Source organism: Lissotriton vulgaris, chromosome 7 (genome assembly GCF_964263255.1).
Source record: "Lissotriton vulgaris chromosome 7, aLisVul1.2, whole genome shotgun sequence".
NCBI lineage: Eukaryota > Metazoa > Chordata > Amphibia > Caudata > Salamandridae > Lissotriton > Lissotriton vulgaris.
Genome location: NC_141695.1, coordinates 1,103,085,072 through 1,103,100,059, shown reverse-complemented (window position 1 = coordinate 1,103,100,059; position 14,988 = coordinate 1,103,085,072). Strand labels below are relative to the sequence as shown.

Genomic DNA, 14,988 nt, shown 5'->3' with positions numbered 1-14,988 from the left:
GCCCGCTAGGAAAGAGGCCAAGGACCCGGATAGGCCATCAAAAAATCGGGCCTGATCAGCATTTGGAGCATACACACAGCAGAGAACCACATCCCGACCATACAACCGTCCCTCCACCGCCACAAACCTGCCCTCAGGATCCACCACTTGATTCAATACCTGAAACGGTATCCCCGCTCTCACCCATATCAGTACCCCTCTGGCAAACGCTGAGTAAGTGGTGCCAAACACCTGACCCCGCCACCTCTTTTGCAGTGCGGCACATTCCTTTTTCGTCAAATGAGTCTCCTGCAACATGGCAACCTGAACCCCCCTTCGTACCAAATACGCATGCACCTTGTGGCGCTTGACCATAGTTCGCAGCCCCCGGACATTCCACGTCAGGCATTTTAAATTAGGTAACGTCCCCATACCAGTAGTGAACAATCCAAGTCAAACATTTCCAGTTTGCGCCCACACCATAGCAGTTGCCCCCCCAAAACAAACGTTAGAAAAGAAAACACCCCAAACCCCACTCCCCAGGACAGAGCCCACAAACCCAGTGTCAGCCCCGATCCAAACCTCAAACCAAACACACATCCGTCTAACCTGTGGTCGCCACCACAGAAGGCCTTAAGGGCCCTGGGGGGGTGAGTTATCGCCGACCCCAGCGAGCGGAGCCCGCGCCCTGCGCTCTCCATCCCATCATGCCTACGCGGCACCCTACCCGGCGACCCACCCATCTCCAGCAGGATACCACCCTACCAAGAACCGTGTCCAAGTCCCAATGTAGCATCAACCATGAAAAATCCCATCGGATGTCTGGGGGGCGACCACCGGCCCCTTCGAACTCTCCGCCTCCGAAAGTTCCTCTCCAGTCCTGCCGCCTTCGTCGCCAGAGTCCGTCTCCGCCAGTTCACTTTCTGGCTGCGATCTGGTAATGGCCGCCGTCGCTGCAAGCGCCTCTCTCTTGTCCGCAGCCATTTGGGCCTCCCGTTTCTCCCGCTGGCGCCTATTGCGGGATCTGATCCGTTGTGATTGTCTGACCTGAGGTGGTTTAGGCCGATCTCGCCTACTTTTGTGAGACCTGTCCGTCCCAGCCCTGTACGATTCCAGCCACTGCCATGCTTCGTCCGGGGTCTGAAAGAAGTGCGTGGTCTCATCCATGATGACCCGCAGCTTGGCCGGGAAGAGCAAGGAGTACTGGATGCCCTCCTCTCTCAGTTCCTTCTTCACCGCCAGAAACGATGCCCTATTCTTCTGGACCGCCTGGGTGTTGTCCGGAAAGATCGTAACCCTGCTGTTCTCCACCTCATACGGGCCCTATGCCCGAGCTCTCTGGATGAGGAGGTCCCGGTCCTTATAATGGAGGAGCCGCACCACCATCGGTCGGGGAGGGCGGCCAAGTGCTGGTGGGCGAGCCGGCACCCTGTGGGCTCGTTCCAGGGTAAAGAAAGGAGTAAGTCCCTCTGGTGCCACCACAGTTCGGAACCAGTCCTCCATGTAGGCCTCCGCATCCTCCCCCTCAATTCGTTCCGGCAGGCCTACAACCCGCACGTTGTTCCGCCTGTTGCGGCTTTCGGCATCCTCCGCTCGTCGTTCCAGCGTATCCAGCCGGGCCAGGATATCTGTTATCCTATGTTCCGCAGTCACCACCGACGGTTTCAGGTCCAATAAAAGTTGTTCATGGTCCTTGACCTTATCCGCCAGCTTCGCATGATCCGCTCGCAAGAGCCCCAGCCCCGTGGCGACCTGTGCAATGTCCTGCTGTAACGCCTCCTTGGTCGAGGTGATAGCGTCCAGTATGGCATCCAAGCGCCGATGCAGTCGCTGCTCCTGGTCCAGCATTGGCGGGGGGGCCTCGCCCACCTGGGACAGCGCAGCCAAGTCCTCCCGTCCCTGCTCCAAGGCCGCCGCTCCTCCTGCAGCCGCCTTCTTAGGTTACTGCGCCACAGGCAAAGAGACTCGCCAAGTCCCGGTAGCCGCCGTGGAACGGGGCGAGCGTCTCAGTAATGTACAGGATCAAGTGCCACCACTATGCCCGCAACTCCAAGGACCAAATGGGTCAGCACCGTCCAACTTGCCCCCTCCAGGTCCGGGGGGAAGAGGGGAAGGAGGAGGGATAGTGGCAAGCAATCGTCCCCAATGTCCGATCAGCACCGGGTTCCCGGTCTTCCAATCTTCAGGACCGTTGCTGCAGCCCCCGCAGCGTCGATCTCACAGCAGTGGGCCCCCCCACCAGTCGGCGCCAAGACTGCTCAGTGTCGACGTCCGGAGCCTTCAGTCCGCTCCCCCGCCATTTTCTTCACACTCCCAGCAACACCTCGGCCGCCGTTCGTCGAGGTCTCCCCGGGGCCAGCGGTCCTCAAGTCGCTGTCCAGCGATGCCTAGTGGCTCCCCAACACTTCGTAGGCCAGGATTACCGACCACGGGTCGCTCCGGGTGCAGGAATCAGGAGAATTAGCGGGATTCCGCGCGGAGCTGCAAGCTCACGCCGCCATCCCAATCGGCGTCCAAGCCACGCCCCCGACATTACGGCTTTGTTGACCCTGATTCCAGCCTCTGCCTCCTGGTTTTCGGTGATCGACCTAAAGAATGCTTTCTTTAGCATTCCGATTGCTGAAGAAAGCAGAGATCTATTCGGCTTCTCATTAGGTGGTCTCAGTTTTCGGTTTAAACGTGCACCACAGGGCTACTGTGAGAGTCCATCGATCTACAGTCAGGCCCTTAAGAGTCAACTTGATTCATTTGTGTTACCTGTTGGTGAGGCCTTGATTCAGTACGTCGATGATCTGTTAGTGGCTGCCGACACTGAGCAAATTTGCAAAACTGCTATGGTATCGTTGTTAAAGCACTTATGTGACTTAAATCACAAGGTGTCACCTTCTAAGCTACAGTATTGTTGTCAAGAAGTAACCTATTTAGGTCACTTATTGTCAAAGGAGGGAAGAAGGTTGACCCCAGAAAGAATTGCAGCGATTGCTCGAATGACTGTGCCAACAACTCAGAGAGATGTAGGGGCCTTTCTAGGTATCACGTCATACTGCAGACAATGGATTCCAAACTTTTCATTGTTAGCGAAGCCATTGTTAGCTCTTACGTGCAAGGATGTTCCGACTCCTTTGCCATGGACTGAAGATTGTCAAAAAAGTTTTTCTGAATTGCGTGACGCGTTGTGTTCGGCTCCTGTGTTAGGTACTCCTGATTACAGTAAGCCGTTTACACTATACGTTCACGAGAGAGAAGGTTGTGCGTTAAGTGTTTTGACGCAACAATTTGGCGGCAAACAGCGTCCATGTGCATATTTTTCTTCGACCTTAGACCCAGTAGCTAGAGCATTGCCGAGTTGTCTAAGGGCGACAGCGGCAGCTGCGGTGTCCATTCGACAGTCCGCAGGTTTGGTCATGGATAATATGCTTACAGTGATGGTTCCGCATGCAGTTGACACTCTCTTGAATCGAACGAAGACTCAACACTTGACGAGCGCAAGGTTGTCCGGTTATGAGTTGACACTTTTGGCAAGTCATATACAGATAAAACGTTGTAATGTGTTGAACCCAGCGACATTGTTGCCGATCAATATGGAATCAGGTGATGTAGCACCACATGACTGTTACTTAAGAACTGAAGAAGAGACGAAGGGTCGTATTGACCTGAAAAATACTCCATTGGTAGATCCCGATGGTACTTTGTACGTTGATGGTTCATGCTTCAAGTTGCCGAATGGTGATGTGACGACTGCGTATGCTGTAGTGACGTTGAGTGCGGTTGTGGAAACTGCGAGATTGAGTCAGAATTCGGCGCAAGCGGCAGAGTTGATTGCTTTGACGAGAGCATGTGTTTTGTCTAAAGGAAAGCGAGTGATTGTGTTTACCGACAGTCAGTATGCATTTGGCGTAGCGCAAAGTTGTGGTCGATTGTGGAGAGAAAGAGGATTCATGACGTCGCATGGTACGAAGATCCAACACGGACAGCTCGTGAACGATCTTTTGGATGCACTTACATTGCCTAAGCAAGTGGCAATCATTAAATGCAGCGCGCATCGAAAGGTTACAGATGATGTTGGTCGTGGTAACGCGTTTGCAGACGAGATTGCTAAGGAAACTGCCAAGAATCTGACGAATCGAATGTATGTTACGAGTTCAGTGAGATGGCCGACGGAGACTGGTATGTGTGAGGACACTGTTGAGAGTGTGAAAGCGATTCAGAATGAGGCCACCAAAACTGAAAAGGCTAAGTGGAAAGAAAGCACGGGGAAGTTAGACACGAATGGGTGTTGGGTTGATTTGTCAGAATATCAGAGATGGATGTTACCGGATGCGTATGTGCTTGCTGTTGTGACTATGGCCCACGGCATGTCACATATTAGCGCGAAAGGTGTATGTAAATTGTTGTCTCCTGTATGGAAGAATGATGGGATTGCTAAGTGTGCTGAGAGAGTGGTCAAGAACTGTATGGTATGTTTGATGCATAATCCTGGCAAGGGCACTCCCACTCCACCTGGTCATTTTGCTCCTCCTACATGCCCCTTTGAAGTTATCCAGTTGGACTTCATCCATATGGAGAGATGCAATAATCTAAAATATGTATTGGTTGTGGTTTGCGCATTCTCCAGATGGATTGAGGCCTACCCTCTTAAGGATAATACTGCCCTGTCCACAGCAAAAGTTCTACTCAAGGAATATTTCCCGAGGTACGGTATGCCACAGATCGTATGGTCGGATAATGGTAGTGAGTTTGTGGGAAGTGTGATGAAGAGTGTGTGTGCGGGTTTGGGTATTCGCCAAAAATTTCATAGCGCTAACCATCCTCAGTCGGCGGGTTTGGTGGAAGGGTACAATGGTACTCTGAAACTTGCCAAAATCCAAGCAACGACTGGTTTAGCATGGCCTGATGCATTGCCTCTAGCTCTCTTATCGACCAGGGCGACTGTGCACTCTCGAGTAGGGCTTAGCCCATATGAGATTGTGTTCGGCCGTCCTGCGAACATTTGGGGAGTTCCGAGGCCTAAAGAGTTTAGTAGACTTGAATATCCAATGTTGATTGACTATCTTTACGATCTGACTGCTAAATTGAGTTTGATTCATCAACAGGTTTTTGAAGCTCTACCGGCACAAACAGAAGGACCAGGACATCGGCTCCAACCTGGTGAATGGGTCCTCGTACGCAATTTTGGGAGAAAACGAAATCTTGAGCCAAGGTTCGTGGGACCCTACCAAGTTCTGTTGGCAACGAGGACTGCAGTTCGGCTGGACGGCAGAAAGCATTGGGTGCATGCCACCCATACGAGGAGAGTCCCGCTCCCATTGCCAGCAGATAATTGGTTACTGAAAGGATTTGCCCCGACTGAAACTGATGTCATTCCAAAATACGTGCCATTTAGTGATGCTCAAATTGTAGAGAACGATCCAGCTCAGTCAGATACACCTGGTGAATCATCTGGAACTGTACCTTTGCCCTCGGCATTGGAGAATTCAAGTTCTGAACTGTCACCTGCACAATCGAACACTGTTTTGCCATCTGAACCGTTGTTTGAAGAGCAAACTCGACCTGGAAAATGTCGATATTTCCTTCGATCGCGTGATATGGACAAATAAAATTCCCTTTTGTTTTTGAACGTACATTACCCCCCTCACTGTTGCTATGAATATTGTGGACATTTGCATTTTTTCCTGAATTCTTCAATTTTGTTTTACATATCACATGTGTTCCTCTTTTGTGCAGCTAGGAGACTTATATTAAATTGAATGCTTAATTGATTAAACCTACCATCTGGGTTGACCGTAGGGCCGTGCGGGTACCTACTTCTGTTTAGCAGGTTTCTGACACTAGGTCGGTTACTTTTGTCGGTTTCTGGGAACTCCTGGGAATTGACAATCGCTACTCAGAACCAGGTGCTTCAAGAACGTTACGGACGGTCTTTAGAGGATGGAGTTCTCTAAGCTGTCAGAAATAGAGAGGATGTCGGCGCAAAGATCTAAATTGCATAAGATTTTAGGAACAAAATGTTTTCTGTTTCAGATTTTCATGTTGTTCCTGACTGTGTCTATGTTATTGGTGGGTGGAGTGTATTTTGGGATTCAGTCGCTATTGCTTTCCACTTCACCTACCTCTCTTTCTCACGATCTGAATTCTGTTCTCGTTCCCACTATTTCTCCACATTCCTTTCATCTTCTGCCCCAACATGAACAGGTTAGACGTGCGGAATTCATGAACAATTCCTTTGTCCAACTTCTGCATCAACATCAGTTGGTGATGAACACTACTAACTGTTGGGTGTGTGGGTTAATGCCACATACCATGGATAAGGGTATTCCGTATTTGGTTCTTCCCTACAGCTTCCAGGGGTCAGCTCGAGCATTTCAAACCATGTTCCGTAGTGCACTAGATTCCTACCCCCGTCGAGAGCCACGCTCCACAGACCTTGGCCCTGGCCCGTACCACAAGTCGTTAGCGATAGCGATTGCCGATCTGGATAGAGATATTTTTGATACATCGCTTATTCCAGAGGAAGAGGTCCGAGCCTACAAGGATCTGAGTGAGGCCGAGTATAGTATGTCAGTGAGTGATAGACAGCTTAAGAGCTCGTCTCCAATCTGGATCGTACCCCACCTAGGTCATTTTTGTCTGCAAGGCCTTGGTCGAAATCCGAGAGCTCAGCTTGGGAAGAGTGCTTGTACTGAGACATACGTTTTACATATGCTCTCTTCCCCTGTATTTTTGACTGCCAAGGGTACTTATTTTGTCTGCTATGATCGCTCTTATACGTGGTTGCCCTGTGACTTCTCGGGCACATGTTATATCGCGAATCTTTTGCCACCGACTTTTACAGTTGCCTCAGATTATCACAAGACTAGAGTTGTGAGAGGCGTTATTAGCAAAGAGGACATTGCCGGTCAAGAAGCAGGAGACTTCTTTAAGGGTTTCCTACCGTTTTGGGGACCCATGGTCAATAGTAGGAACCTGAGACAGTTGACTCGTGTGGTAGAATCGACTGCTAATATAACTGCAAGTGCTCTTGGTAACCTGACAGCAGAGCTTCAAGCGGATAGACTTATGACGTTACAGAACCGTATGGTTCTAGATGTTGTACTCGCAGATAGAGGTGGTGTGTGCAAGGTGATCCATTCGAGCTGCTGTATTTTCATACCTGATAACGCTCCAACTGTTTATCAAGCCATCTCGAAGTTGCATAAAATCTCCGAGTCCATACACGTGGACGAAGGTGATTGGACGCTTCTAGGATGGTTTTGGGGTCTGATGTCGACTTGGGGTTGGAAGATTCTGATGATTGTAGGGGTTGTTGTGACGTTTCTGTTCACGTGTTGTCTTTGTGTACAGTGTGGTCCTGCCTTATGTAGCCTCTGTGCTACAACGTGTATAAGAAGGCCATCTGTTACCAGAGAGACATTGATGGATAGAATAATGTTCCAGCAACATCTAAACGATCTGATGAATATCGATATTGATTCTAATATCGACCAGTGCTTGCCTACATGAGGGCAAAAGGAGCGTCTGAGGTTCTGTGAAAATCGTAATGACGTTTTGGGTTTGATCGGATATGGATGAGTTTGGTATCTACGAACCGCAAATGATGAGTTTAGTAGGTGTACGTGTTTTCGCTACACTACTTGGAAGGGTTCGTCTTATTTACGGGTTTCTTCATCTGAACCCTCTGGTTCCATTTTAGATACGGCATCCATTTTGTTTCTTGCCCTCACGTAGTCGGTGAACGTACAATGTCCGCCTGATGACCCTGGGATTCCCAAGCTCTTGCGGAAGATGCATATTCCTTTGAGTGTGTCTTTATGACTAGGGGAATGGCACGGCAGAAGCAGATGGCTCCGCTCGAGGCTCATCTTGCTGTGCCGGTCTATTGTTTCAGCCTTGCATGCGCTAGGCCAGAATCCTTTGATCCTGTGATCACGCTTCCGATATTGCCCCCACACACTTTTCAATCTGTTGTCTGTCTTTGTTTTCCTTGCACCTGTTCCTGTCCCTTCTCTTAGCTCGTTTACAACCAGAATGGAATGTGCTTAATGGTGGGATAGCGTACTTTTTACAGTTGGGAACCGCAATGTTACTGTAATTATGTTCCGGGCTTCTGAAAACATGAATGCGACCCTTTTGAAGTTTACTGTGGGAACTGAGTTGTAACCTTTTGTTCGTATGTTGTGCAATGGCGAAAATGTGTATAAAAGGAGCGATCCACTTTTGCAATTCGAAGCAGACTCTCTGAACATACACTCTGTTGTACTTCTAGCGATTTCTGTGTCCCTGCAGTAAATAAACGCTGATCTTTGACGCCGAAGGAAGTGTCCCGTGTCTCTGTAATTTGTACGCCGGAACAGGTATCCCCACAAAGGTTTCAGGAGTTCTGCCCTGGCACCGCTGGGCCTTAATTTAGCCCAGCCCTTCAGGTGTTTGGTTGGGATTCCTGCGTAGAGTGCGTTGCCGTAGTTCAGTCTGCTGCTGACGAGGGCCTGTGTCACCGTTCTTCTTGTTTCTGTCGGGATCCACTTGTAGATCCTGAGGAACATGTGGAGGGTGTTGTAGCAGGAGGAGGAGACAGCGTTGACCTGCTTAGACATGTAGAGGAAGTAGTCGAGGATGAATCCTAGATTGCGTGCATGGTCAGTGGGTGTTGGTGCTGGTCCCAGTGTGGTTGTCCACCAGGAGTCGTCCCAGGCTGAGGGGGTGGGTCCGAGGATGAGGACCTCCGTCTTGTCCGAGTTCAGCTTCAGACGGCTGCTCCTTATCCAGTCGGCGACGGCCTTCATTCCCTCGTGGAGGTTGTTTTTGGTGGTGTGTGGTTCCTTGGTGAGGGAGAGGATGAGCTGGGTTTCGTCTGCGTAGGAGATGATGTTGAGGTCGTGATGGCTGGCCACTTGTGCGAGGGGGGTCATGTAGGCGTTGAACAGCGTCGGGCTGAGGGAAGAGCCCTGGGGGATGCCGCAGATGATGTCGGTGGCTTCGGATTGGAAGGGTGGGAGGCGGACGCTCTGAGTTCTGCCATAGAGGAAGGATGTAGCCTAGTCTTCTCGTGGATTCCGGCTTCTAGGAGGCATGTCTTTAGAGTGCGATGGCAGACAGTGTCGAAGATGGCTGACAGGTCCAGGAGGATGAGGGCTGATGTTGCGCCGTTGTGTAGTTGGCGCCTGATGCTTCCAGCTTTCCGGGAATGTCGCTGTTTCGAAGGAGATGTTGATGACCTTCCTTAGTTGTGGTGCGATGGCTGCGTCTGCTTTGGTGAATACGTGGTGTGGGCACGGAACCGACAGAGATCCTTAGTGGATGGAGTTCATAACCTTGCGTGTCTCGTAGTTGTTGACATTGTACCAGGAGGTCAGGCGGTTGGCGCTGGTGGTGTTCACAGGGGAGGTGGAGTCTGGCGTAGTCGGGGCAGTCGTGGTGTTGAAGTTGTCGTGGATGTCAGCGATCTTGCGATGAAAGAAGATGGCTAGTGAGTCGCGCAGTTCTTGTGAGGGCGGAATGTCATTGGCGTTGGCGCTGGGGTTGGAGAGTTCCTTTACGATGCTGAAGAGCTCTTTCCTGTTGTGTGTATTGTTATCCAAGCGGTCTTTGAAGGAGGATCTCTTGGCTAATCTGATGAAGTGATGGTGTCTGCGGGTGGCGTCCGTGTGGGCTGCGTGGTTGTCCAGTCTGCGTTCCTGGAGCCTTGACTTCTCCAGTTTCCGGCATGCGCATTTCGAGGTCTGGAGCTCGTTGGTGATCCAGGTGGCTCTCTGGTTGGTGTGGCTGTTGAAGGGTTTCTTGAGCGGGCGAGGGTGTTGGCGCAGTCGTCGATCCATTGTCTAAGGTTTCGGGCTGCAGCGTCTGGGTTGGTGGGGTCGGTCGGTGGGTTCTTGGTGAGGGAGGTGATCAGCTGGTCTTTGGTGACTTTGCTCCAGTAGCGGCGAGGCAGCTGTTGGGTGCGGTGGCGCGTGGTTGGTTTCTTGTAGGTGAAATTGATGCAGCGGTGGTCGGTCCAGGGGAGTTCAAGGGTGTGGTCGAAGGTGACGTGGGAGCCTGTGGAGAAGACGGGATCCAGCGTTTGGCCGGCGGCGTGGGTGGGTGCGGTGATGAGTTGTCTGAGGCTGAGGTTGGCGAGGTTGCCGATCAGGGTGGTGGACTTGGCATTGTTGGTGTTCTCGAGGTAGAGGTTCAGGTTCCCGAGGAGGATGTAGTCCGTGGAGGCGAGTGCGTGGGTGCTGGCGAGGTCGGCGATGGAGTCTCTAAACTGAGCCCAGGGTTCGGGGGGTCTGTAGATGAGTGTTCCTCTGAGGGTGGTGTTGGGGTCGGTGTGGATGCAGAAGTGCAGGTGTTCGGTGGTGTTGAGGGTGTCGTCTGGGTGGGTGGCGACCTTGAGGGTGGACTTGTGGACGATGGCTTTTCCTCCGATTCCGTTGGCGCGATCCCTGCGGGTGATCTTGTAGCCATCCGGGATGGCTATGGCGATGTTGTGCGCCGAGGAGTCGTTCCACCAGGTCTCAGTCAGGAAGGCCACGTCTGGGGCAAAGGTGTCGAGCAGATCCCAGAGCTTGACGGCGTGTTTGAGTGCGGACCTGGTGTTGAGGAGTATGCTACGGAGGTGGTTGGGTCCAGTCCTTGGAGGTTTGGTGGTTCTGTCACAGGTGAAGCTGCAGGTGTGGCAAGAGAAGGGTCCGTGGGTCCGTTTTGGGGCGGCCTGGAAGCAGGTGTGGTTTCGCCTGACGTTGAGTGCGTGGAGGGTGCTGGCGACGTAGTGGATTCTGGTGTCGTGGCGTTCGCGGGGTCCAGGGATTCTGGCACTGGGCGCAGTCCAGGCATGGACGGGCACAGATGGGCTTGCCTTATGCGCGCCAGCGGCGTGCCCGCTGTGCGCGTCTGCTCTTCGGCCTGCATATGAGGTGGCTTGGGAGGGAGGAGCAGCTGGGAGACAGGAGCGGGGAGGCAATTGGGTGTGCAGGGGGGCGGGCTGCAGAGAAGCAGCGGCGGGAAAGTGCTGGATCGGGAGCGGCGGGGGTGGCGGGGGGAACTGATGCAGAGGGGGAGGGAAAAAACAGGAAACAAGGAGGCAGGAACAGGCAGTCAGGTGACGACCAGCGGCGTGGGGGCGACCTGCCTGCAAGCAGGGTCAAAGGTCGCCCCCTGCAGTCCTGTTATTTGTCCTGCTAGTGGTACCCCGGTAATACTAATCTCCACAACAGTTTGTATGTCTAAGGAAAGCATTGACTCTTATCACTGCAATATTGTTATTTTGCACTCATTTATAATTAAAGGTAGTTACACTTATTAACCCAGACTTTTGTTTAACTCCACCAGACCTTTACATCTTGTCCATTTTTCTGGTGATGATGGGAAAGTTTGGCATCACGGCTGCATTCTCAATGGTGTATGTCTACACGTCTGAGCTCTACCCAACTGTAGTGAGGAACATGGGAATCGGGGCTAGCTCAATGGCTTCCAGATTGGGTGGCATCATTTCTCCATACTTTGTTTACCTTGGTAAGTTCTACCATTGCAAATATGTTCTCGCTGATTTTATAAGTTATTAGAATGATATCGAAACTAATGGGTTTACAAACATTTAGGGCCATGTTTAGAGTCGAAATGTCAGAAATATTGTGAAACAGAGAAATTGCAATTTTGACTGGATTCCGATGCAAATTTGCTCATATTTAAACATTCTGTGGCTGTAATTTCCACCAGTGATGGACATGCTCCGATGTGATGTCTGCCAATATTTGAAAAGACTGTAAGTAAGTAAGTAAAATATCTTTATTCGATTGTTTACATATAACAATCATAAAAGTACATTTCATAGACATTTAACACACAATAAAATTATAAGAAGAGTGTTACCACATGGACACGAACACAAGCGTAAAGACTGTAAATATACCTTTACTGAAGAGGTATTCCATCTCCATTCTCACTCCCAAAGAATGGGGGTGATTTAGAGGATTCACCTTGGATTAAAGGAAACATGTGCAACTCTCCCCCATCCTGGATTTTGTGCCACATTTGACACGGTAGAAATGAAGGATTATAACTAAATGTCTGACTTTTGCACCTGTAGTCCTTGGTTTTACTCCCAGCTTGGACACTTCACCATGGAATTACTCGATTCTTATCCGATTCACCTCCTTGTTTCCTGAAGTAGTGTAAAAATGTCTGCAAAATATACAATGTGTTCCTGAGTACTGCTCTTGCCCCTCCCCCACTTCCCCCTACCCCCACAGTTCTCCGCTTCTCTCCCCACAGTGTGCCTACGGACATTTCGCCCCCAATAACTGCAATGCAGTTTAATTAAGTGCTGCATTGCAGGTGGAAAAATGTGTGCCAGCACAATAACCCCGGGCCAAAGTCTGCATACCTTTTTAATTTCTTAGCTGTCCAATTAAGTATATTTTTATTAGAGTTGGCTGTAAGTTTGGCTGCATTAATGGCAAGTTTTTCTGGAACACGTATTTGGTGAAAATCCTGGCTATTTCCTGTATGTATTTTCTCCACTCAGTGGTGTGCCTCACTTTTCAGGAGTTTTCCACCACTTATTGATGAAAATGTTGGTGGTCCAATAAAGTTTGCATGGCTGATTTAATTCTGATATCAAGAAGCCTTATGCATCCCACACCACTGCAGTAATACAGCAGAATTTGCTTTACTCACCCTTCTAAATAATCAGATCCTTAGTTGTGGCCTGAGGTACATCTACGTAGTTGTCACAATTAATGAGTAGACATTTTAGTAACACAGATTTAATGTAGTGGCATCTTCCTTGATTGTATGCCAAAGCTATTGGAGATGAGACGGTGAGAATTAGTTGAAGCTAATTGATCAGGGTGTTTTGTCATTTACATGTTCAAGAATGTTAAGTACTTATTTGCTAGATTATGATAATTCTCCCACAAAAGGTGTGTCAAATCCTCTTATCAGGCAAACGTTTGTCTTTGTACAACTATTAGCTGGACTTTACGCTGATTCGCAAGGAGTTGATCATGTGACAGTAACTCAGAATTACTTCATTCAGAATCCTCTAACCACTAATAAAGAGCATCACTGATTGGTGCTCTGCTTTCTCCTAAAAGCGAGTAATTTCCTTCATTTAGTATAGCAATGATGTTGACAGCTTCAACAACAAAAGGTCTAAAGTTCAGATGATATTTTCCATAGAAAGAATACATCTAAGACTGATTCTATAATGTATATGTATAGATACTAACTGTACGCTCTCTCAAGCATTGGCAGTACCTGTCCTGACACCCACTGCTTCTTTAAACTTATGACTACGTCAAGTTGGTGTAAGTATTACAATTCTATGGAAAAGTGCCCAAACCCTTTTATCAGGAGCAACAGAAAACTTGATTTCTACATTGTGGTGTTTTAATTTTAAGTCAAACATTAAATTTAGCCCTTCATGTGCATCTGGAGCTTTGTTTAAACTAAAACATTTTACTTTTAAGGCAGACGTTTGTAAATGTAACACTCACATTTTCTATGTGCGATCTAGATCACCTGCCTTTAAGATTTGGAGATGTAATGTGTGTCAGCAAATGTCCAGGAGGACACCTAAGAACAGGAAAGGAATACACATTTGAAAAAGACACATTCATGACCTAGCAGGTAACAGCAGCGTAGAAGAATGTCCATGACGGGTCATTCTACTGTTTACCATCATTCCTCCTTCCTAGAATCATACAAAGGTAAACCCATCGAAAAGTTCTGTGTTGAGAAATTGCTTTATGTCCGCCCTCATTATTAAATATCTAGGAGATCACGAGAACGAAAGGCATATTGACAATGAGCTATACTTTTAGAGGAAAACATTAAATGTTAAAACATTCCACATTGAACGGTTGGATGTTAAAAGAATCAGCATTGAGGTGCTTTCTGACCAACTCCGACTTCTATGCCTCAGCGATGTGCCTCTTACATTTTGGAGGATCACTTCCATAAATCTGGATTCTAGCATCGAGTTCCCAGCTATCCCTAATGCTTAACTGGAGAGCCTCACACTCTCAAAATTCCTGCAGAAGTTCCAGAGCAGAATTCAATGCCTCCCTCATAAATGAGCTCCGAAACTCTTCATAGCAGACATTATACGACATAACACCCAAAAGACTACTTTCTCTGAATGAAAGAGACCGTTGTCACATAAAACTTGCACTACATCAAAATCTTCTACTCCAAAGAAGAGAATCACTACTTGTAGACATAACATAACTGACACAGTCCCACACAACAGAAGGCACCCCTATTTCTTCTTGGGTTCCCTGTCACAGCTATCACTGGCGCATGCTATAACCACATTTCGTGATGTCCTTCCTATGTTTGCTGCAAAATGTAACATCCTCTTGGTATCAGCATCCATCATAATTGATACTCTTCACCCTAGGGTATGATCAAGAGCACTCCTTTTACTGTTGCATGGTCTCCTTAAATCTGAGATGGAAAAGGTCCTGATACAATCGACAATGAAGACCGCTCCACCTAGACATCTGAAGAAACTTGAACTTCTGAACTTGATCCTGATTTCCACATTTAGACTCTTATGTTTTGTTGGCAGTAAGAGGGAGGCATTCATTGTCTCTATTAGCATCTACACCAGGTGACAGAGTGAATAATGCCTGGAAGGTTTGTGAATCACCACAGGATTGGCGTGATACAGCTGTATGGATCCATCCTAAGGTTCACACATGATCCTCCTAAAAGCAAAACTTTCAAAAGATCCTCAACAAAATCCTTTTTAATCAAATCATAAGTGATTCACATGACTGCGGATTTGCCAGTGCATGAGTGTTCAAATGGCTTAACACCTGCAAGCTCATGGCTAGTGCTGAAGGACCTTAAGCCAGATACCCAGTAGAAAATCATGAAGCTCCATTTCTTTGTATTATTGGGACCACCCACTGATGAAGAAATGCATTAGAAGACGTTGGATGCCGAAATTGTGAAGACACTCGGCTTGGAGGAAAACATTTGTTTATCAAACTCATTTCAAGTCACAGAAACAGAGGTACCAGAAGT

The 14,988-nt window shown here is 48.8% G+C and overlaps 1 protein-coding gene across 3 annotated transcripts in view; it reads left to right on the top strand.

Annotated features, from left to right (window-relative positions):
- The window catches only part of LOC147702977 (organic cation/carnitine transporter 2-like), a 562,174-nt gene that overhangs the window by 440,316 nt on the left and 106,870 nt on the right, over window positions 1–14,988 (top strand). For 2 of the 3 annotated variants that reach the window (XM_086931557.1, XM_086931559.1), the window contains one exon: window positions 11,284–11,466. In XM_086931557.1, the coding sequence (XP_086787683.1) occupies window positions 11,284–11,466 (183 nt within the window). Of the gene's footprint in view, window positions 1–11,283; window positions 11,717–11,850; window positions 12,193–14,988 lie in introns of those variants that run through there. The other variant, XR_015297558.1, reaches the window with a different exon arrangement.